The following is a 23,805-nucleotide window of genomic DNA, read 5'->3' as shown; positions in this document are numbered from 1 at the left end:
CATGAACCTATTAAACTATGCATAATTCCAGGAGTGGGCTACAGGGGTGGAACTGTGTTCTATGGAATATGGTGGTGCTCTATCTAATACTTTTGGGATGAGTTGGCTCACTAATGCTCTTGTCGCTGGATGCAATCAAATCTTCACAGCAGGATCGCTCCAAAATCTAGTAGAAAGCCTTCTTCTCTGGACAGTAGAGACAGTCACTCCAACAAAACCAGGATAAACCCTTTTTAATACCCTTGATTTTAGAACAAACAATTAATGAGCCGGTGTCCCAATACTTTTGTCCATATAGTGTATCAGAAGTGCACTGTAGGGTCTCCTCAGCGAAGCCCCTGAATGACTGCAGCTCTTCACTGAAGATCACTTCAGTCTATCAGTACATCAGAGAGTCAGTGGCTTTAGCACCCTGGTTCTAACACCACTCACACACACACTGCTCACACACTCCGCTCACACACACTCCAAAACTTCAGAGAAGTGTCACTGAAGACCAAGCCTGTCGGGCACGCGCAGCGCGTGCACAGGCTGGTTAAGGTACTCACACTCCGAGCGGGATGCCGTGCTGGGAGGCGCACGCGGGCGAGAGCGCGGAGCTCAGGGTGAACCAGAAGAGCAGACGGAGCGCCGGGTGCATCTCTCCCTCTCTCTCCATCTCTCTCTCTCTTCCTCTCCGAGTCTCTCTCTTCCTCTCTCTCTCTTCCTCTCCGAGTCTCTCTCTTCCTCTCTCTCTCCCTCTCTCTTCCTCTCTCTCTCTCTCTCTCTCTCTCTCTCTCTCTCTCTCTCTCACTGCTCGCCCCTGGTTTTAAAAGCCCCCGTGCGGTCCTCTTGACTCCAGCGCGCGCCAGGCGCGAGAGCAGCCAACTGACTCCCTCTCGCCCTCAACCCCCACCACCCTTTCACACACGCGCGAGCGAGCGCGCGCACACACACCTCCTCTCTACGCTCTCTCTCTCTCTTTAATTCTCTCTCTCTCTCTCTCTCTTTAATTCTCTCTCTCTCTCTCTCTCTCTCTTTAATTCTCTCTCTCTCTTTAATTCTCTCTCTCTCTCTCTCTCTCTTTAATTCTCTCTCTTTAATTCTCTCTCTCTTTTTCTCTAACTATTCTCTCTCTCTCTCTTTAATTCTCTCTCTCTTTTTCTCTCTAACTATTCTCTCTCTCTCTCTCTCTTTAATTCTCTCTCTCTCTCTTTCTCTCTAACTATTCTCTCTCTCTCTCTTTAATTCTCTCTCTCTCTCTCTCTCTCTTTAATTCTCTCTCTTTAATTCTCTCTCTCTTTTTCTCTAACTATTCTCTCTCTCTCTCTTTAATTCTCTCTCTCTTTTTCTCTCTAACTATTCTCTCTCTCTCTCTCTCTTTAATTCTCTCTCTCTCTCTTTCTAACTATTCTCTCTCTCTCTCTTTAATTCTCTCTCTCTCTTTCTCTCTAACTATTCTCTCTCTCTCTCTCTCTTTAATTCTCTCTCTCTCTCTTTCTAACTATTCTCTCTCTCTCTCTTTAATTCTCTCTCTCTCTCTTTCTCTCTAACTATTCTCTCTCTCTCTCTCTCTTTAATTCTCTCTCTCTCTCTTTCTAACTATTCTCTCTCTCTCTCTTTAATTCTCTCTCTCTCTCTTTCTCTCTAACTATTCTCTCTCTCTCTCTTTCTCTCTAACTATTCTCTCTCTCTCTCTTTAATTCTCTCTCTCTCTTTCTCTCTAACTATTCTCTCTCTCTCTCTCTTTCTCTCTAACTATTCTCTCTCTCTCTAATTCTCTCTCTCTCTCTCTTTAATTCTCTCTCTCTCTTTCTCTCTAACAATTCTCTCTCTCTCTCTTTAATTCTCTCTCTCTCTTTCTCTCTAACTATTCTCTCTCTCTCTCTCTCTCTTTAATTCTCTCTCTCTCTTTTTCTCTAACTATTCTCTCTCTCTCTCTCTCTTTAATTCTCTCTCTCTCTTTTTCTCTAACTATTCTCTCTCTCTCTCTCTCTCTCTTTCTCTCTAACAATTCTCTCTCTCTCTCTCTCTTTAATTCTCTCTCTCTGTCTTTCTCTCTAACTATTCTCTCTCTCTCTCTTTAATTCTCTCTCTCTCTTTCTCTCTAACTATTCTCTCTCTCTCTCATTAATTCTCTCTCTCTCTCTCATTAATTCTCTCTCTCTTTCTCTCTCTCTCTCTCTTCAATTCTCTCTCTCTCTCTCTTTAATTCTCTCTCTCTCTTTCTCTCTAACTATTCTCTCTCTCTCTCTCTCTTTAATTCTCTCTCTCTCTTTCTCTCTAACAATTCTCTCTCTCTCTCTCTTTAATTCTCTCTCTCTCTCTTTCTCTCTAACTATTCTCTCTCTCTCTCTTTAATTCTCTCTCTCTTTCTCTCTAACTATTCTCTCTCTCTCTCTTTAATTCTCTCTCTCTTTCTCTCTAACTATTCTCTCTCTCTCTCTTTAATTCTCTCTCTCTTTCTCTCTAACTATTCTCTCTCTCTCTCTCTCTCTCTTTAATTCTCTCTCTCTCTCTCTTTCTCTCTAACTATTCTCTCTCTTTAATTCTCTCTCTCTTTAATTCTCTCTTTCAATCTTTCTCTCTCTCTTTAATTCTCTCTCTCTCCTCAATTCTCTCTCTCTCTCTTTAATTCTCGCTCTCTCTTTAATTCTCTCTCTCTCTCTCTAATTCTCTCTCTCTTTAATTATCTCTCTTTAATTCTCTTTCTCTCTCTCTCTTTAATTCTCTCTCTCTCTCTTTAATTCTCTCTCTCTCTTTAATTCTCTCTCTCTCTCTTTAATTCTCTCTCTCTCTTTAATTCTCTCTTTTTTTCTCTCTCTCTTTAATTCTCTCTCTCTCTCTCTCTCTCTCTCTCTCTTTCTCTTTCTCTTAAATTCTCTCTCTCCTTTCTGTGTGAGGGGATTTCTGGTCTGTAACGTGTTTGGATAATAAAAGGTAATCGTGTTTCTCAGCTCTGCACTGAGAGCTCATGTTCACAGCTCATCACTAAAAAAATGCTATAAAAAAAACCTGTAAGGTTCCTCAGTGAGCGTTTCTAAAAGAGAGAGGAACCTCAGAGGAACCCATCTAAGAGCATGAGGAAGAACAGCTGCTTGGAAACACTGGAGTGATCTTAAAAGCACAGTACAGGAGGCTTAGTGGTGCTGCAAGTACTGTGAGTGCCCCACGGTGTCTGTAGGGAGTTTGGTGTGTTCTCCCCATGGGTTTCTTCTGGGCAGTCTGATTCCTTCTAAGCCCCCCCAAAAATGCAAGTAGGTGGACTGGTGAGAGCCTGCAATGTACTGTCAGGAGAAGCCCCCTTTTCCTTAGGGAGATGCTAATGCTCTGAGAAGGGTCAGAGTTAGTAGATGAAGGCTGTAGGGCTGGATTAAGACTTGCTATTGATTTATTTGACCTCATTTTTGTGCAGCTGCTGAACAAAGATGACGTCTATTTAATTGGATTAGAGGTTTCCGTCAGTCTAATGAGCCGTCATTGGGAGGTTAATGATTAACAAAGTGATTCGTTTCCAGACAGCCAGTCAGAAATGTTCAGATTTGAGCTCCCACAATGGCTTGACACACTTCAGTCCATTATATAGATAAACCTAACATAACTAAACCCAATTTCAGTCTGGGACCTGTGGTCTTTATATGAGCTGGGAGCAGAGCTGCATTGAAAATCTGCATAAGAAAATTAACTAAAACATACAACAAAATATTAATAATAGTAAAGAGTCTATTGTACCACACTCCCATTTGAGCAGCTCACACCACACAGGTTAATCTGTACCAAAGGTCACACAAGTCTATTTTAACACAGAAATCCAAACAAACACTAAGCCTTGCCTTGATCATCTCACTTTAATGTGAGCTGAAGTTCTTAAAAGGTCTTAGCAGGTCAAACCAAGAAGCTCAGTGATGAACTGTCTGATACAGAAAAGAAAAACCCACAGTAATGCATTTATATGTGCGTATATATGTTATTTATATTATATTAATTGTAATAATAACATCCAACACACTGAAGTACACTATATGGTATTTGGTTATTTTTCATTGTATAAAGTTATTGTATCATAAAAAAATTATACTGTCCTGGGAAGAAGGCTTTCACTAGATTCTGGAGCATTGCTGGATACTGAATACTGGATGGAGCTGGGGGTTACACAGGAATTAGGCATGGTGCCAATAGGTTTATCTGCTCTGGAATGGCAATACTTTTCCACAGGGGCTAGACAAGCTGTATGTGTGGACACACATGTTTGGACATAACATATATCTATACACACACACAAATGTAAGCAACTACGTATATGCAATATTTCATACATGTGATATGTATGAAATATTGCACCTATATGTGATATATCCCATATGTATTATGTATGTGTCTACATGTAACCTCAGGAACTAACAGTAAATGGCTTGCTCTTTCAGTGGAAATGCTTGAGATAGTAATTAAGGAAAGTAAGGTCAGAGATTTGGTCAGAAGGAATTATATTGGGTCTTAAGTCAGGGACTTTAGCACTTTGTCTAAGACAGGTAGAGGGAGAGAGAGAGGGAGAGAGATCAAGCAGTGGTTACAGAAAACAGGCATTAGCCTAACACATCAGCTTTGCTGTCTGAACAGAAGACAGGTCAGGAGGAGAACTTCATAAACAACAGATTATCCAGTTTAACATTTATGAATGTAAATATTAATGCAGTACCTTGATATCATTTAAAATTCTATGCAGTTTTAATTATTTTTTATTAATGTTGTTTATTTTTAGGTTTCTCACAGCTGCATTTGTTTTAGCTACAGAGAATCAATGTACTGGTGGGCTGAGTAAGGCAGACAGAAAGAGGGGCGAGAGAGAGAGAGGGGAGTAACATTTGCGTGTGTTAAAATCGTTCCACATCGCTGAGTGGGCTGCAGGACCCCCGGGATCATGGCGCTGGTCCAGGACGTCCCAGAGCATCTGAATGCTTCCTCGGTCAACAGCTACGGTAGAGAAGTTCTGTTACCCCGGGCAGGGCTGGTCACTCTCTCGGCCATTATGGCAGTGTTCTCGGTCACAGCTGTGCTGCTGAATTCCACAGTGATCGCAGTGACCCTGCGGCACCGGCAGCTGCGCCATCCGCTCAACTTCGCCCTGGTCAACCTGGCCGTGGCTGACCTGGGCATCACGCTGACCGGCGCTGTGCCATCTGTGGTGAGCAACGCTGCGGGATACTACATCGGAGGAAGAGTGGGCTGCGTGCTGGAGGGCTTCAGCGTGGCTTTGTTCGGTCAGTCATCTCTCTACACACAGCACACTGGTCAGATTAGCCTGTAACACACTCAGATGCTGCTTAGAAGTGTTAGAAGTTAGAGCTGCAGTTTTAAAGTGAGGGACTTCTAACTTGTAGTTTTAATAAAGGTAGTGAAGAAACTGAGAAGTGAGCCACATCACTAGCTGATGCATTAGAGCTGGATATCTGGCGCTTTCCTCCGAGTGCGTTGGTTGCCCAGTGACGTTGCATGGGCAGCAGTTCAAAAAGCAGCAGTGGCTGGTTGTGAATGTGTCAAAGGAGGTATGTGTCAGTCCTCACCCTTACAGTGTCTGGAGCATTACATGTGATGGAGGTGAGTACTAAAGAGAGGGCAATTGATTATCTATAATTGGGGAGGGGAAAATTAGGTAAATAAAAAAGGTCTAAAGAGCCTTCGCTTGATGTAAAGTTCCATAAAAACTCATGTGTCTTTATGGAACCAAATGCGGTTCTTCTATAACAGTGTTATAAGAAACCCTTACTGTGTAGGCAGTGGTTTTGACAGTGTTGGCTCAGTTGTTAGAGCACTGGGTTATTGTTCACAGGGTTGCCGATTTGACACCCAGGTCCTCTAAGCTGCCACTATGGCCCCCTTGAGCAAAACCCATAACCCTCCATGCTCTAGGGTGCTGCTCTGTGCTCCTATCCTGGCTTTTGAGAAGAACAGAGTTATACCGTCGTTCTGTACAAGTGTATATGTTTAATGACAACGGTTTACTCTTTAAAGCTTATTGTTCAGTAACTCGTCTGAAAGTAATGCAGTTGCAGCTCTGAGAGTCAGGAGCTGAAGTGTGACCCTATATACAGACCCTTAGAGATTAAGGAGTTAATGCTGGTAACGCGTCCTGTACTGTGTGCAGGTATCACAGCACTGTGCACTGTGGCTCTGATTGCTGTCGAGCGTTTATTCGTGGTGTGTAAGCCGCTGGGCACCATCCTCTTCCGGGAGAAGCACGCTGTGGTCGGTGTGGCAGCGTCCTGGTTGTGGTCACTCCTTTGGAACACCCCTCCACTGTTTGGCTGGGGAAACTATGAACTGGAGGGTGCTGGGACATCTTGCGGCCCAGACTGGCAAAACAGAGACCCGAAAAATCTCTCCTACATCATCTGCTACTTCGTTCTGTGCTTCGCTGTCCCGTTCGTTATGATTGTGGTGTCGTACTCGTGGCTGCTGTGGACGCTGAGACAAGTAAGCAGCTTATCCTTAATGAAGTGAGATAACCCTTACTCTGTGAATCAAATCATATGGAATCAGAGCAAATCTTTTGAAAACAATGAATAATGATTATTGGTGTTTGTGCAAGTTACAATTACATTTATTTTACAAAATGTAAACTCTTAAGGCCAATCAGAACAAGTTATGTGGAATGTTTCCTTAACATACTAAATTCAACTAAATTAAAGGAATGGTTTAGGCTGGAACAGGTTTGTTTACAGTGAATTCTACACTGTGAGAAAGAGATTGATCATTAAACATTGTGATAATGATGTTACTGAACTATTAGTATTTTCTCCTGCACTGCTCTTTAAATGAGAGTCTGCCTCCCACTTAGATAAGTTATGTCACACCTCTAATGGTGATTAGGTTGAGGATTTGGGAACGACGGAGATGATCTTGGATCAGCTTGAAGACCTGATCCTGGGATGTGTGTAAAGTGTTTCTCACAAAGCAGGATTTCTCACAAAAGCGTCTTCAGTCAGTTTGATTTCAACATCTTCTGGAAAACATAGATGGAAAATTGATAGACGCTGGTTACTGGTTGAATGTGGGTAGTTACTTTAGGCAACAAAAATTTAATGTCAGGACAACATCCAAAGCCAACGTCAGCTTGACGTAGAATAAGAACATTTAGTTGTGAGGTATGGTGGCCATACGTCACTATGTCTGCTAAATTTCGTGTAATGTTAACATGTTTTGGTTTTTAAACCCATTTTTACACAGTGCAACACACATACAACAGCTAGGCTTGTGTGAACTTCCTTCCTGCACTGTGACATCCTTACTGGAGTTTTCTGTTTCCTCACCTGTTCCTCACTTCAGGTGGCTAAAGTAGGAGGTGGAGCAGCAGCTAAAGCGGAGACTCGGGTAGCGTGGATGGTGGTAATGATGGTGGTGGCTTTCTTGGTCAGCTGGATGCCCTACGCCACTCTGGCCCTCACTGTGGTCTTTAAGCCTGATATGAACTTCAGCCCTTTGGTGAAAGTCATGCCCATCTACATGGCCAAGAGCAGCACTATCTACAACCCCATGATCTACATCTACATGAATAAACAGGTGAGGGAAGTGCACTGTGTATACTGAAGGGGCATGATTGTGAAGACTGTGTTTTAATGTGAATTCATAATAATACAACAAAAATCACTGCTTTAAAGGAATGAGATCTCAGCTGGTGGTAAATGTATGGCTCTGCCAGCACTGGTAGTGAGTAGAGTTAGGATTCAGCTTGATAGTAATTAAGACTCAAGTCTCCATTCATGAAGTTCACCCAAAATTCTTGAGGGGTTTTAAACACACTCAGTCAGTTAAAAGTAACATGTTAACAGTTTAAATACAGTTTAGAAGTCAATGAACTTTTTATTTAAGGAAATATATTGCTGGGATACTAACACTGTATGTTAGCCAGACTAAAGAATCTGCCCGGTTTAACCTCCCTAAACGGCCTACTATACATATTAATAGACAGGAGCGCCACTTGGTGGTTGATGCCATGCATAGCTCTATTATATTATTCTAAAAATGCTGTAGGTCACCACTGCTGCACTGTGATGGTGTCATATGATTGTACTGGATTTGATTATATTTAACGATAATAGTATTTAACGGTATTGAACATGTTTACCATGCTGAGTGTTAACACTCACGGTTCCCTTCAATTAAAAATGCTTTTGCTGGGACAACCATTTGAATGAACACTCTGCCTGGTTTAACATTATTTTTCATTCACAAGCTTTAGAGCTTCTCTTGTAATGATTTGTAAATGCATGGTTTTGGCCTGACAGGAACGAATAACAATCATGTACCTTACTAGCTGCTCCTCCCACAGTTTCAGATGTATGCTGTGCCGTTTCTGCTCTGCGGGAGAAACCCCTGGCCTCCAGAAGATGAAGAGACAACAGAGGTTCAAACCACTGTGAGTGCCCTGAACAACAGAGTCGCTCCAGAGTGATCAGTTTAATCACTGCTTACATGCACCCAGCTGTCGTCTCATCAATTCAAACTGGTTCAAGACAACAAAGGAGAAAGAACCAACCCTCCTGAAACATGTTCTGGCATCCTAGAGACCATTTTGCAGGGTTCCAGAATTTCCCTCATTTGCAAAATCCAGTGATAAACTCAATCTAGAACAACTACCTTCAGCTTAATATCAGAAGCCTGCAGTGATTTTCCACGGTCACACTGCTGGAGGTCCAGTCTTGTCAAAATTTTGCTCGTGTCACTGACCCATTTCTCAGCCCTGATCCTGAAAAACATGAAGCAGGTTTTGCATCAACAGATCACTAACAGGGGCCAGGAATGTTTTCCTATGACAACACTCACCTGTGCCAAGCAAACACCTGTTAGGTAACATTTAGGTTTGACATTTATTGCCTAGTTCTTAATTATCTCTTGTGACGTTGGGTAACGCTGCCAGGTTACTCCAATTTCCTGGAAAGTTTACACGTGACGTAAACCACGGCCTTCTGTGGAACAGACCCCCACACCAGAGCTGCCTCGGATTTCCATACAGCACTTATGCTGTGTTCCATTTACCTTGGAAGTCGGATGTCGGACCTAGGAATGATATTACACCTTACCTGACTATGTTCCACTTTAACATTCAGATAACTGTACACTATCTAAAACCACTTAAAAAAAACGATAACTAAAGACTTCTGGGTTTAAACTGGTTTGAACAGTCCTGTACTGGTGTTTTATGGTGAACATAACCAAAATATGTTGCCCATTTATGTGCAACGTTAGCATTGTTAGCAATAACAGTTAATAACAACACACTTGGAAACACGCCCACAAACTGAAACTGAAGCTGAACAGTACTGAGTGTACAACTGACTTAATGACACAATATAGACAGAAGTGCTAATAAACTGTATAATGCTACTGCTTTCACTATTCTTGATGAATGGTCCCACCATCCTGGATTTTGAACACAGGGTTGGTAAGGCTCTTTCGACTTTCTCTTGACTTTCTGAGTGGGAAATCCGAGATTCCAGTTAAAATTTCCTAAAAAAGTTCCTGGAAATCCGACATCCCAGTTCAAATGTAACGCAGCATTAAAAACTGTGCCATTATCATAGCTACATAATCTAATCCCAGCCTCTAATTCTTTAAATCATTTGTTCTGTACTCTTCTTTGTGGTGTTGTATTAAAAGTGAGCGGGTAGGTAAGTCGATCCTGATTTTTTTTTATTTTTTTTTTTTTAAGTTTATTCAGTAATAATCATTAGAAAATAAAACTTCAGTTTTGATTCAAATCAAGTCCAGGCCAAAATAAATAGGAAAAAATACAAAAAATGCATTGATACAAAACCTAGAGGGTTTTCATAAATCATCTGCTACGAAGAGAAAATCATTTTTACTGAATAAAAACCATTACAGAGCAAAAATCAGGACTTTCAAGTAGAGAACATTATCACGCATCTTTCCAATATATTTGTACATAATATACATGGTAATCTTATATTTCCTTACAGCATTAATAACAATAGGACTAATTTGAATAGTAGAAGTAAGAGTTAATAATTCTAGAATGAAAAATGATGAAAACGTTGAAATCAACAGACATTTCTTTGTAAACTTGTAAATTACCATAAGAGTTTTTTAAACCCGTTACCATGTTTAATTACAGAGAGGTGCACCTTTTTTGTCTTTTCTCCTTTTTCTCGTTGTCCCAGCATTGAAAGGTGAGATGTTAAATGACAAATATAGATTTCACTAAACCATACACACAGTCACAGAAAAAAGTACAAAATCCGCTCACCTTAATACACAAAACTTTGAATAGAAAAACAGGAGAAACCCAAAAGCACGGACAGTCATTTGTGCAAAGACCAACAGCCATGTGCTAATATGTAAATCCCATTGGTATAGAATGAACCAAATATATATTTATTATAATATATATATATTATTTTTAGTTTTTTTTATTCAGGAGTCCCTGACATGAGGTAAAAGTAAGTTCGTTTAATCTTTAGTTAAATTTTTTTGAAAAGTTTCTTTTCTAAAAAATAATGCATATATTACTTTTCTTACGAGTAGTTGCTACGAATAGTACAATGTGCCTAGAATGCGCATTGGTCCTCTCACAAGATATATTCACATAAAGACCAGAACACTATATATAGAGATTTTTTTTCTCACAAAACATTTCGGAGCCCTTTCAGATGTGCACACGCAGTGGTTAAACCCACGTTTTTTTTGTCATGACAGTGTTCGGTTGACTGAAAGCACAGTACTCACTCAACAAATCAATAAATCAGTCACACTAGAACTACAAATCCCTAAAGTTCCCTTTTCCCCTAGGTTTAATCTGTGCTGAAGCTTGGTGCTTCAAGGCAGTGCCTCTGCAGTCATGCTTTTTTTTAAAGTCATTTTTGTCTGTTGGAAGTGACATGAGCTCATTTGTCTTAATGCAGAGGAGGAAAAAAGCCTCATATTTAAAACACTTTTAAAGTTTTAATGGGAGAAAATAATGGTTCAAACTCTGATATGGTTGCAGAGAGATAGAGATAGATAGGTAGACATAGAGAGAGAGCGAGAGAGAGAGAGTGAAAGGGTTTAGTATTGCTTAGCCACTCTCTAGCCCTGCTTGTTAAGATGCAGCATGCCGACTGTACCATAACACTGACAAAACTATCTCGCGCCATCTTTAGGACCTCTATGCCTTTGCTGCATTTGCTGCAAAAACTTTCAGTCTTCCAGTTTACTTTTGGCAGGAATTGTACTGTGTGATATCACTCTCATAATCCTTCAGACCCATTTGAAAACAGCTGTGAACATATTATAACGAATGGATCAACAGAAACGGTCCAAAATGACCATTACCATTTTTTTAGAATACAGGGAGTTTCAATTTGCACTACTAAAGGGAAACAAAGACTCAAACAATGTTGGTACAAGTTACCCACTGATCTGAGAGCAGCTTTGTGTTCCAGCGGCTGAGGTTAAGCACTGTGATGTCTATGCCAGCTTCTGCAGGCTTCTCAGTCAGACAGCCTGCACCTGGCAGTATCAAAACACACAATATAAGCAGCATTGTCAATGCACAAAGCATTTAACGTTGAATCCTCCTGTGCACCTCCTCTGCACAAAAATACACAACCACACACGGGGAGCAAACCCTCGAACAGCCAGAAGTCCTGGATCAGACCCATTACAGAACACAGTAACACAAAGACATGTAAGACAGATCCACTACCAGAGCCCTACCAGAGTGACCAGCAGCCAAGGTCATACTTCCTAATCCCATACTGCATGCTGGGGATTTCAGGGAATGGATATTGATGCCTTTACACTTGAGAGTCGGTCATACACACATGCACACAGTCCACACACGCACACACAAAAAAGAGAACAAAAAAACAAACACACAAAAAAACCCAACAATTTGCATATCTTGTGCGGGTGTGTCACAGACATAACCTCTCATATAAAATGGCTGTTTACACAGACCTGTTCAGAATGCATATGAGCAACAAATAAAATAAAGAAGGCAAAGAAATCATCCAGTCCAGTATCTAATAAAGTCACACATATTCTATTTTTGTCTCCATAATACCGTAACATCAATTAGGATCAATATTGCTGATTTCTTTTTTTTTCCTACGGTACATAATTACAAAATATATAACGTCTCTTTACAAAGTTATTCTCTTTTTCTTGTATATTACAATTAATTACAGCATAGTAATTGTGAAAGCCCAAAACAGGCTACCCTAGAGTTAAAAAATAACCTGCCTGCTAGTGCATTCAAAACAAATGCTGCAATCGTCTTCGAAAAAGTATCTCCAGACTGATAATGCAATAATAAGTCATAGTAAATCATGATAGTAATCGTAAACCAGCATGGTCTTATTGGTGTTAATAATCTAAAGATCTGCAATTCTCATCATCCTTTGAACGTACGGGGTGGAGTACAAACTAAAGCCTCTAGGGGGAGATATGCCTTACTTAGCTTGCATTGAAAACGTGCTTGATATGCAAAAACCCTTAATAAAGTGACTGAGGTAATGACATCTTCGATCTGATTGTCATCACCTTGGAAAAAAACCCACCCCCACCCACACCCCTTTCCTTCGAGGACACCTCACTTTGCAACTTCTCATTGGTCCATGGCCTACAATGACAGCACAGGCAGCCACTCACTTTTTCAACAAATCAGGGGTGATCTTCAAATCCCCAAAGTACCATCATCATCATCATCATCAGCAGCAGCAGTCTGATAGAGTGGAACACTATCGCCTGGCAACGTGACTCCTCGCTGGCCCCTTGGCGAATAGGAAGCAAGTGGATGGGGCCATTGTCTCAGCGTCCTTACTCTAGGTGCCTTTCTACTGCACTGTAAAGGCACTTCTTTTGGTTATAAGCCAATAGATGCATTTTGTTTTTTTTTGTTTTATTTTATTGAGGAACGCGCCAATCGTTCAGCATTAGCCGCTTACCAAACGCTATAATGTGGTGATGCATATCATTTCGTCCGCCAAGTCCTCCTCATACTGAGGCCGAGGTTCAAGTTCTGGCTCCTCGTCGCTGTAGCTGGCCGAAACGTCCTGCATGTCGTAGTCTCTGTGACCCAGTATAGGAAAAACGTTGACCCCATTTACCCCTGGCGTAACTCCACCATTCAGCAGGTGGCTCGCGGCACTTTCCATCTCATCAATGGTCATGTCACAGGCGTCCGCAATCTCGTGCTTTGTGGCTGCCACAAACTTTGGGTCCTTAGCGTATCTTCCCAGTCCTTCTGATATCAGAACCTGTAAAAAAACAACAAATGCTAAATCAGAATAGCAGTCATTCTTATATTTGGCTCACAGGCATGTAGGACAGTAACATAATTCTGGGACATCAAAACTAACAGAATCATAGTAAGATAAATAGCATCATCATTTCCAAAAAGCATCTGTGACACTTTCACACAAGGATAAAAAAATTTCACTTTCTCCAATGTTGGGATCACTCTAGGGGAAGTCATTGAATTTTAAGCTGATAAAAAAACCATTAACAGGGTTTTCTCTGCCATTGAGACATGTCGGGGGGCTCTGAGTGGCTCAGCTGGCCCGCGAGTCACATTCCTGAGTCAAGTCACATTGCCATCAGCTCTCATTACTTTTAAGCAATGTTAGCCAACACAGGCATCTGTTAGTTGGTACAGTGGACTTGGGGACCCACACTTTTAGGACATGGCAGTACCAATTAGGAGAAAATGGGAAAATCATTTTTTTAAACTTTAAAAAGTTTTTTAAGGGTCAAAGTTGTTTTTCGAAAGGCAGTTTGGACTGAGACACTCCTTAAAACATAGGAATGGTAAGGCTAAAACATGAATTTAAAACATGTAAAATTAACCAATGAATTCTAAAATGAGCTGTTCTTGCAGCTTGGACTGTGTGGTCTAGAGAGTGGATATGCCAGAAGGTCAGAAATCAGAGTTGAAAGTGGTAGTTTATTCTTTTCTGGATCAAACTGGGTCATACACTCACCGCCTCCACCAGGCTGGTAGCGCTGCCTCTCTTCTGATGATACTGGTTGCGATACTCAGGTGGAATCTGCAGGTGCACTGGTGAGTAGTTGCTCTGCTGATATTCTGGATCATACCATGAGCTTTTTCGTACTGAGGAGCGGCTGCTGCTGGCGCTGTCTCTGAGTGGGCGGTCCACTCGGATAAGGGGTGTGTAGTAGGGGGTCCGGTCTTTGCTAGCCGGTGTGGCCGGTGTGGCCGGAGGAGTGGCCCACGAGCGGGTGGAGCGAGTAGGTGAGAGTCTGTGAGCTCTGCTTGAGTCCAGCCCTGCTACCGCCATCACCTAAAACAGACCAGTGGCCATAATAGCAACAAACCATAGTGTGGTTTTAATCTAATACTGGTTCTTGATCTTTACAATCTCTTCTGTATTAAGCTGTTTTGATTGCGCCAATGAATAGAACAGTGCTACCTGGTGTTGAATTCCAGCAGTAGAACAGCAATAAATGTAAATGCATTAAATGCAGATATGAGACTGTCCCATGATGTGCAGTGTGGCACATTGTGGATTCCATGACATGCAAAAAATGCAAAACCACCAAACTAATTGAATTTAGAATAAATAATTATTCAAAACTCAAAAAAAACAGAGGCTGCAGAAAACCATCTTCTCTTATTCTTCCAGTGCCCTCTACTGGACAAAACACAATTTTACATTATGCTGTAGTGCAGTGGTTCCTAACCCAGATCTTGCACGACCCCCTGTCCTGCACATTTGGGTGGGGTCCTGCTCTATCCACCACCTTCAACTCAGGAAGGGCTTGTTAATGGGCTGATTAGCTTGATAAGATGTATTGGGAACAGGGTAAACCATAAAATGTGCCTTCATAACCAAAGTTGGGAAGCACTGCTGTAGTGCACAGCAGTGTGCGAGTAATGACAGTGTGCTACACTGCTAACAGTGTGATACAACTAACTACAAAAACCTGTGAATAGAAGACCAGTTGTAAAACAGGTGACCTGAGGATGAGTGAGCAAGTGAGCAAATTTTAAAGACATCAGTGTATTTGTATATCTTATCTTATCTTATCAGTGTTATCCAGATATAGAACTACATTTAAATGCAATCACTCAGCCGTACCTGATGTTGCATTAGATGCAATGGAAGAGCAGTTCGTTGGTGAGGAAGATCATCCTGGCTGCTCTGTCTGCGCAGACACTCAAAGTTAAACGACGGCCTCCGGTGGCCTGGGTGTGTCAGAGAAAAGAGACAGAGAGCTTGTATATTGGTATCAAACAAAACCCTAAACCAAATAAAACACAAAGCTATGTGATGGTTTAAGAACCCCTCATGTTTCAGAGACCCACCTTGGGGAGTAGGGGGAAGCAGCCGTCTCTTTGGTGACCTATGTGAGTCGTGATAAAGGAGCTGCTCGTCATCATCATAGTAACTGTCGGGGTGATGGTATCCACGAGGAGTCTCGTACTCCTGATCACTGTTGGGGTACCTAAGCAAGAGGGGTCTGTATGTTCATTTATACAAGCTGGATAATTACCCAATCACAGAACATGCAGAGTAAGAGTGTTATGTATGTTGTATTATTAGTACATGTGTGCTTGATTTCCTGTTTGTAAGACAACACACACTGTGATTTCATACTATAAAAACATTTGTGACATCATACTGACGTATGGCTATGGCATCACCAGGGATGAAATCATTATTAAGTGAAAGTCTGGATCAATCAGAGATGGTGGTGATACCTTTCGCCGGACAGCATGCTGTCGTCTTCATAGAACTCCTCTCCACTGTAGTACTCCCCAGAGTAGCGGTCCTCTTCATATTCTTCCTCACGGCGGATGGTAGGGCGCCGCCTATCGCTGCCTTGTGACCTACAGGGCAGTCAGCAATTATAAAACATTAGGTAGGCCCTAGTTGTAGACATCAGGGTGAAATTACCATGCAGTGCCATGCAGACGTACACCTTCAGGGGGCAGCAATGCAGGCACAAGCACAGCTTTTTAAAGACATTAGCAGCGTGAGTTTTGTGCGCTCACTAGCCTGGGGCTAGTCTTTCTTAAGCAGTTTTTTTCATTTAAATGCAGGGGGGGGGGCTAACTGTAAGCAACAATCAGGCAGAGATGAAGCCTTGTCTGAGACTACATGACTTTGTCAGTGGGTGTGACCCACTAAAATTTAAAATTGAAAAAGGGCCAATATTCTTTGCCTTTGCAGTTACTATGTCTTTAAGACCCACATATACAAATAAGCTTTGTTCTAACTGTCTTCCCTGTATTGATCCTCAATTTAATGTTGTTCAAATGTTCAAATGTTCTTGGTTTTAAGATATCAAGTCCAAAAAACATTAACTCTTTAATTTCAAACAATGCCAAAATAAACTGCTTATCAGTTATGCAGACCCTTAATCCTGGACTAGGCCTACTCTCTGCCCAGATATTAGAAAAAACTTCTCTGCTATTGAGTTTGGCAGTGGTGAAGAGGCAAAGCAGACTAGAAACCAGGTTAGGCTTACATGGGGCATCTGCAAGATTTGCAAAAAGGCTTACTTAAAGGACAACTCCAGCAAATTTGCTATTCTTACGAACAATGTCTCTGTATTTGTTAATCAAGATTCAAAAAATGTATTGTAAATTACACCTTTCCAAAGGAGTCATCCTTTAAGGCTAGCGTTTTATCAGTGGTAGTTTCCTTGTCTAGCAGGCACATGCACAGCAAGCCATAGTCTTTTTTCCCTCTTCCCTCCTTTACCCAATCACAGCACAGAGCCCCTAAAGATTCATGTTGATTGTCCAATAGATGATGGTATACTTTCTTAAATAAATAATTTTTTACAACAGCTCTGTGTTGGGAGTAACAACAGGGAAGGAGAAAGTGCCTGCCTGCACTAGCAACAATGCTGTTATCCATGTTATATGCTGTTACCTGCTATAGGGAAGTGCATGGCCTAACGTGAAACGTACCTAATATAGGTCTCATAGTAGCGCCTTCTGCTCCAGAAAGCAGAGAGATGGTTAAGAGAAAGCATTTCGGTTAAGAAGGAGAGAAAGAGACGGAGGGAGAGAGGAAGGAGGAGAAAGCAGAAAAGGAAGGGATGGCATATATAGCATACAGTATATATAATATATACAGCATTATTATATATGTGGAAGAATGGTGATGGGAGAAATTGCATGCTAAATTCTGAATTAGGGCCGTTCAGCAATTGAATTGAATTGAAGCAGAAGACAGAATCCATTTGAATGAATGTGGAAAAAGGTACCACAGGAATATGACTTTGAAAATGACACAGGTTAGTACAGAAAATACCAAGTAGGAAGACAGACAGGCCTTGAACCGAAATGACTGAAGGTATTGTTTTCTGTGGAACTGTTCAAAAGGTAATTATTAACTATTAACTATTCAATACAGTGGCAATCTAATGGACTGTTGCCTAGGTTTACTCAGTATCTAAACCAACTAAGGGCCAGCATCCAGCACAGTTTGGAGATTTCCCAGCTCTAACACACTAACTAGACATGGTAATTAATGTGTGAGTTGGATCAGGTGTGCTTGAGCAGGAAAAAAACCCACAAAACTGTGCAATAATCTGGTCCTGCAGTCCCAGAGCTCCCCGTCCCTGTCTATGACATATCTAATGCACAAACAGTGATTTAAGGGAAATGACAAAGGACAATGAGTGAAATGTGTGAACAGTTTAAGAGTCACTTTACTTGATCTTCACTACTAGGTATATCATTCACATACTGTATGTACAGAAAGCAGAAATATCCTATACCCTTGAAAAATGTAACGCTATCTGTAGTAACTATATGAACATGTGTTTTTGGAAGCAAGTGGAACATTACCCTATACCCTAAGGGCACTTTCTTACCTATTAGTCCGTTTGCTTGTCCAGCTCTTATTTTTGTCGTGTGTCTATTTGGTCCAACTGGGTTTCGTGCTGCATAAGTTAAAGTGCAGCATGAAAGAAATTGAATAATTAAACAACTGTGTGACTGAAAGTTGTTTAATTATGTGAAATTTTCATTCACTGATCACAAACACTGTGTGTTTGTTTCTCTTTCCGCAATCAGGATGAATTGTGTCATCACTGCAATCAAACTGGACAAGCGTTTATCTGAAGACAAACTTGGTCTGGTTCAATTGCAGTGTTCTCATTGCACCAAATGAACTGCATCAAGGGAGTAAAAAACAACAACACAGGGTTCCAATCAAACGGACTAAATATTGTGTGAGTGTGAAAGTGCCCAAAAACCCTCAGAAAAGAAACCACAGAATCCAACACAGAGATTACACTATTAGTTTGTGTTCACCTTTGCCCGTGTGGTGTCCTTGGCTTTTCATAGTCGCCGGGGTAGTATGATCCTGGGTATCCGTTTGCAGGCATGTGCTGGTAGTAGCGGCTGTGGCCTCCATTGGGAAGGCTGGAGACGTTAGCATTGTTGAGGTTGATGTTGGTGGACTTGGGAGACTTGCCGTAGGAATTGTGGTGGTGATGATGGTGGTGGTGATGATGGTTATGGTGGGCCATGGCATTGGCGCGGCCCAGCCGGCCCACTGGCTGTTCCATGTGGGCGTAGTGCGGGGGTGGATGGACCTGAAGGGGGCGCTGGGTGGCATTGGTCTGATGACCGGAACTTCGGCGATGGTCTCCGTTGATGTGGTTCATGTGATTGCCGAAAAGGCCGCCGTTTCGCTGTTAATAAACATCCATGAGCATGAAATCATGAATCTGGCAGATCTCACAAAGTGCTTTGTTTACACCGGTTTATTTATTAGTCAGTTGATGCTCTTTTGTTTTTTAAAAATAACAAAATGGGTAAAAAGAAGTTGGTAAGCTGATTTAATGGTTCATGATATGAATGAATCTGATGAACTGACATATCCTGAGGTCTTCTCTAAGCTACTTTTGGTATAAACCAAAATACAGTTACATGTCATAACTAAACTCACCATTTTCTATAGGCTCAGTGAAATTAGCTAAACAAGGTTATCAATGCAATCCAGTTGTACCCTTAAAGCTTTACAGCCATCAACAGTAGGAAAATATCCTTCTGAAATTCCCTTGGACAGAAGAACAACCTGCCTTTCATAAATACTAAAGAGTCAGCGATTGTGACATTGACCAATTGTGCAGAAGGAGCTTGTAAAAGTGAGTCCTTTACCCTATAAATCTCCTCGTCTTCCTCAGGCAAAAAGTCTACTAGCTCCTCATCCTGCAGGTCACATGATATGGCACGGCGGATTTCAGGCCCAATATCATGCAGCGTACGGAGACCAGCCTGTAACCATGACAACACAGGAGAGCTAAGAACTGGCTCATTCGAAGAAGCTTTGTGAGCTGAACGGAGACACACACAATAAACACACACCACCGTCAAAAGACTCTGCTCAAGAGTAACAGCAACACGGACAGTTCTCGACAAGACAGTGCCAGACAGGACAGTGTGTGAGATGAAAAGGGTAAACACCACATCTTTTATGTAACCCTTATACACTACATTACATTTACATTGACCTCAGGGTATCTGCAGGTTAAGAAAATTAAATGATGTTAACTTAAAAGACGCACAAAAGACCCAAAAGTTGGGGGGGGGGGGTCGCCTTATTAATTAGGACTTTGCACGCTGTAGACTTTTTTGGGTGCGCAATAACTACCTCTCTACAGGTGATACTCCAACAAACGGGAAATTTTACATAGTTCATCCAGAGGTATTGATTACACTGATACCTTATAGGTAAATATTAGAATGAAAAGATTTGAAGGCCTTTTATTAATCACTGAAACCCTTTTATCACTATTTATAGCTGTTTCCAACTTTAAGATCGAATCTGATAAAAATAAAAATGCACAGAAAAAAGAAGGGAGATTATAAATCAATCCCCTCTTTTTTTTAGCACACACAGAAATGCACAGCAGGGCAGTGAAACTGAGGAACATACTCATGGCACTGTGGCCATGTGTATAGAGACAATGAAGACATGAAGGGAGTCCAGGAGGTGGAGGTGGACTACAAACCAAACATACAGAAAACATGTACATGTACATATATGCAAAACACCACCACTTTTACACACTGACACATTAATATTCAAGTTTATAAAGAAAACATAGGCATGCAGTATGTCAATCCACTAATAGTGTTTTCCAGATAGTTTCCTTAGTAGCCATACATGCATGCTCAGAGTGCACTTGGTCATCTCATAGGGCATTTTCACACCTGAAAGTCTGGACCAAGATCCAAACCAAGGTTCATGTTTTTGATGGGGTTAGAATCCGGTGAACGCACTAAAGAATTTTGCACAATCTACCCATGTCCCGTTATTGTGGGTTGTTTTCCCTTTACTTGACATTGATTGGCTTCTAGAGGGACAAGAATCTGATGTCAGATCTGACTTGTGTTGTCAGCTCGGTGGGTCGCCTTTCCTGGAGAAAACAGACTGATCTGGTTCCACTAAACTATTGATATCACAGCATTATTACCAGCACCACTAACTTCAAGCTCAAACTCAAGACTATTTCCAATTCACAAAGTGAACGAACACGTCCTGCAACAGTTATTTAATCACCTGCTCCTTTTTACTTCTTTCCCAGTTCTTTTTCTTCTGTTGTTTAATGAGTGATGATAGCTTGCCTCAACTTCCTGTAATGGGTCTGAAAGTTCAAACTATGCAGAGAAGTATTTTCACGCTGCAAACAATCCCAACCATGAAACCACCTATTATGGTCAGACCAAATTTTGGTCCTTGGTCCGGACCAAAGACCGAGGCACCTTTCACATCTGCTGTGAAATTTTGGTTGGACCAAGCTGAAAAGTCTGAAGGTCCAGATCAAACAAGGTGGGTGTGAATGCATTCTTAATGAGTGACACAAAGTGCACTAGCATCACATTAGCATTTCTTAAAGAAAACTTTCTCCTGATATTCTCGTTTCCTTAAAGCACACAATCCTTCTGACATGGTGCAATTCTGAAAATACTGCATAATTTGTTGCATACTGCATTTCACCCCATTCACACACAAATCACAACACACACAATCAGACATGCCAGAGTGTCTCACCTGCAGTGCGATGGCAGTGTTGTTCTGTGCGGGATGCACTCCGACCAGTCCCTCCTCTTTACGTTTCTTGAATTTCCTAAAGTAGTCCTGTATCAGGAAGGTGGCATAGAACTTCCCCACGGTTACCTCATCATCTGGACGAACAGACCACACAGACATGCGCCTCCTGTGTCAGCATGCTACCTCACCCCCACACACACTCGCACACATTTCCTTGGCACACAGTCCTGTAGTGTTTCATCCTCTGACCCTCTGATAAAATTTTATGCAGACATGATTGATAAAAGGCTGGTCATTGATCTGAAATGCGGCAAAAATGTGTTTCTGATAGTTTCTTTCACAGTTCCAAAGCTTAATATTAACATGCCCTTTAAGGGTTTATAGAAAATGACTGGAATTGTCATTGTCATTGCCTAAAATGTTCTCTTCTGCAGCATCGGCTATGAAGTTACTTTTACAGAATGTTGGGAAAAATGGCAAATCCCATTCAACCTAATGACTTTAGCTGCTAAAAAATGTAGGTACACTGGAAAGAAATCAATGATGTATATTTTTTTGCTTTTACTGATAATGGAAATCAATAATGCACTAAGAATGTCTGTATTGTGAGCTACAGCCTCTAAAGGTAACAGTCTAAAGGTGAACTATTGTTATATACACTGAGGCTAAGCTACATTATCCCATTAAGGTGAATAGTAACATCACTCTAAATGTAGGTATTGTGATATACACTGAGGTGAATCAATAATTTCTCAATAGGATGAATGGGAGTTCGCTAACATTCTGTATATAATTATCTATAAAGTGCTGCACAAGCAGCCACTGTAAATTCTACTCAGCACATGCAAGCAAGCAAAAGGCACTTTTATGTATGTGTGTGAGTGTGTCTGTGTATAACTACACGTTTGGTTTTCAGCTGGTTCTGCGTGTATGGGTGGGTAATATGAAGGTGAGTTGTTCATATATTATTATGAGTTAAATCACAACAAACACTTAAAACAATAACACACCACACTAGTCTGTAAACTGATCATCCCATTATGTGATAATATATTGCAACACTGTAAGATAAATTATATATTGCAAGTCTTTTGAATCAAATATAAACTATTCATTAAAAATCAATACTGTGTTTTGATGTATCAATATTTTCTTAATCCCCTAATATTTTCTTAATCCCCTAATATACATATATATATACAATGTATTTTAGTTAATTTTTGTCATACCACCCACTCATACACACGCATATGTGTTTAAATTATGTGTGTGTGTGTGTGTGAGAATCATTCTGAAGCAGGGGTCTGTGTCACTATTTAAACAAGCACGCTGGGGACAGAGTTTGGAAAGAAGAGGCAACACTAGTTCCATGCCACCACCCTAAAACAGAATTGCTTCAGAATATTCTGAAGAGCTTTCAAATAGACAGATACAAAAGTGAACGAGGAACAGAAGCTGTGGAAAAGCTCAAGCACAGTGAGTGAGAAGGGAGCGAGAAACATAGAGAGAGACATACAGAGAGTGAGAAAGAGAGAGAGAGAGAGAGAGAGAGAGAGAGAGAAAGAAAGAAGACTGAAGAGAAAGAACACTGGTTTAGTAGGAAAGATGTAGCATGCCTGAAATGCCATGCAAGCCCAAAGCCCAGCACACACACACAAATACATTCACATAAACACATTCATACCTTGACACACACACAGACACACACACACACACACACGCCATCGAGAATCCGGACTGGACGCAGCAAGAAGGCCAAACAGGAGAAAAGACCATGGTGTCACACACACACACACACACACACACACACACACACACACACACAAACACGCACACGAACAAACGCGCACAAACACTCACACACACATTGCAGAGATTCAACCAGGAAAACAACAGCATAGAACAGCAGGAAAAACCCAGAGCAGTGCCAAAACTGGTGTGTGTATGTGTGTGTGTGTGGGGGGGCAATTTGCTAGAATACAGTAACAGAATGTATGCGTGTGTGCATGTCAGCCGCATGGTCTGAAGGGGCACAGGCTCGGGTGACTGACCGCCAGCAGGGGGCACCACTTGGTCAAGCAGCTTCATGCTGGTCCTTTTCCAGATTTTCTTGATGACGGCCCTCAGCTCCTCATTAGCCTGCTCTAGATTACCTGCACACACAACACACAGCACCTCACTCTTACTGCTGCCAATGTCTGTGTGTGTGGATTGTGGATGATTGCATGTTTTGTATTCATTTATGTAAATTTGTGTGTGTATGAGTGCTTTTGTCTATGTATGTGGACAGGGCATATTAATCATTTGCACCAGTATCACTATAAGAGCGGAGCTACACTTGCTGGTTGGGCTGATTTAGTAATGTATTTTCGTGTTTATGCTGTGCGACTTAACACACTACCACAATTTAAATGCATTTGGAATATTTTCAAGCACAACACTGCTTAAATGTAGCCATTAAATTTAGTGCGCTGTCTGGGACCTTACATTCTCTGCAGTCCACACTCAGTCAAAGACAAAGAAAATGCCCAACTTGTTTTCTTGTTTCATCTTTCTTATTTCAAGTTTCTTAATCAAATACTCATTTATCAAGTATACAAAACAAATGAGTTCGGAAATAGGCATGGGCCTCCATGGTCTTTACTATGTATACTGTTTTGGTTTAGGATATTAAGTTTTCGTATTGGCCCAATGGTGCTGAGAGAAAAACACAATATAGGACTAACAGTATTAGTATTAATGTGCCTGTGACTGTCCATGTGTGTTTACATGACAAACAATATTTTGT

General features: G+C 41.3%; 3 protein-coding genes across 13 annotated transcripts in view; 1 reads left to right on the top strand and 2 right to left on the bottom strand.

The window, feature by feature from the left end:
* The window catches only part of cacna2d3 (calcium channel, voltage dependent, alpha2/delta subunit 3), a 41,901-nt gene extending 41,261 nt beyond the window's left edge, over positions 1-640 (bottom strand). The window contains exon 1 of the mRNA XM_072665921.1: positions 549-640. Within this exon, the coding sequence (XP_072522022.1) occupies positions 549-640 (92 nt within the window). The remainder of the gene's footprint in view (positions 1-548) is intronic.
* Positions 641-4,897: 4,257 nt separating this feature from the next.
* Positions 4,898-8,428, top strand: LOC140543041 (parapinopsin-like). The gene is made up of 4 exons (XM_072666057.1): positions 4,898-5,237; positions 6,122-6,450; positions 7,303-7,536; positions 8,306-8,428. Exons 1-4 carry the CDS (start codon positions 4,898-4,900, stop codon positions 8,426-8,428), a joined length of 1,026 nt encoding a protein of 341 aa, XP_072522158.1.
* Positions 8,429-9,820: 1,392 nt separating this feature from the next.
* Positions 9,821-23,805, bottom strand: part of cacna1da (calcium channel, voltage-dependent, L type, alpha 1D subunit, a) — an 89,870-nt gene continuing 75,885 nt past the window's right edge. For 6 of the 11 annotated variants that reach the window (XM_072665425.1, XM_072665431.1, XM_072665426.1 and 3 more), the window contains 10 exons: positions 23,069-23,170; positions 21,018-21,151; positions 19,121-19,237; positions 18,269-18,651; positions 16,916-16,942; positions 15,698-15,826; positions 15,302-15,456; positions 15,075-15,181; positions 13,956-14,276; positions 9,821-13,232 (listed from right to left, as the gene is read on the bottom strand). In XM_072665425.1, coding sequence (XP_072521526.1) covers positions 12,927-13,232; positions 13,956-14,276; positions 15,075-15,181; positions 15,302-15,456; positions 15,698-15,826; positions 16,916-16,942; positions 18,269-18,651; positions 19,121-19,237; positions 21,018-21,151; positions 23,069-23,170 — 1,781 coding nt within the window. In that variant the 3' untranslated portion in view covers positions 9,821-12,926. The remainder of the gene's footprint in view (positions 13,233-13,955; positions 14,277-15,074; positions 15,182-15,301; positions 15,457-15,697; positions 15,827-16,915; positions 16,943-18,268; positions 18,652-19,120; positions 19,238-21,017; positions 21,152-23,068; positions 23,171-23,805) is intronic. The other 5 variants (XM_072665427.1, XM_072665433.1, XM_072665430.1 and 2 more) reach the window with 3 other exon arrangements.

Source organism: Salminus brasiliensis, chromosome 21, assembly GCF_030463535.1.
Source record: "Salminus brasiliensis chromosome 21, fSalBra1.hap2, whole genome shotgun sequence".
Classification (NCBI taxonomy): domain Eukaryota; kingdom Metazoa; phylum Chordata; class Actinopteri; order Characiformes; family Bryconidae; genus Salminus; species Salminus brasiliensis.
The sequence above is the reverse complement of the archived record's forward strand: the minus strand, read 5'-3'. Positions and strand labels throughout refer to the sequence as shown.

Bases quoted from the DNA above. Each gene is read 5' to 3' on its own strand.
- LOC140543041 (XM_072666057.1), top strand. From the start codon at position 4,898: ATGGCGCTGGTCCAGGACGTCCCAGAGCATCTGAATGCTTCCTCGGTC. The intron at 5,238-6,121 runs GTCAGTCATCTC...TACTGTGTGCAG, and splicing joins CTTCAGCGTGGCTTTGTTCG to GTATCACAGCACTGTGCACT. The intron at 6,451-7,302 runs GTAAGCAGCTTA...TCCTCACTTCAG, and splicing joins TGCTGTGGACGCTGAGACAA to GTGGCTAAAGTAGGAGGTGG.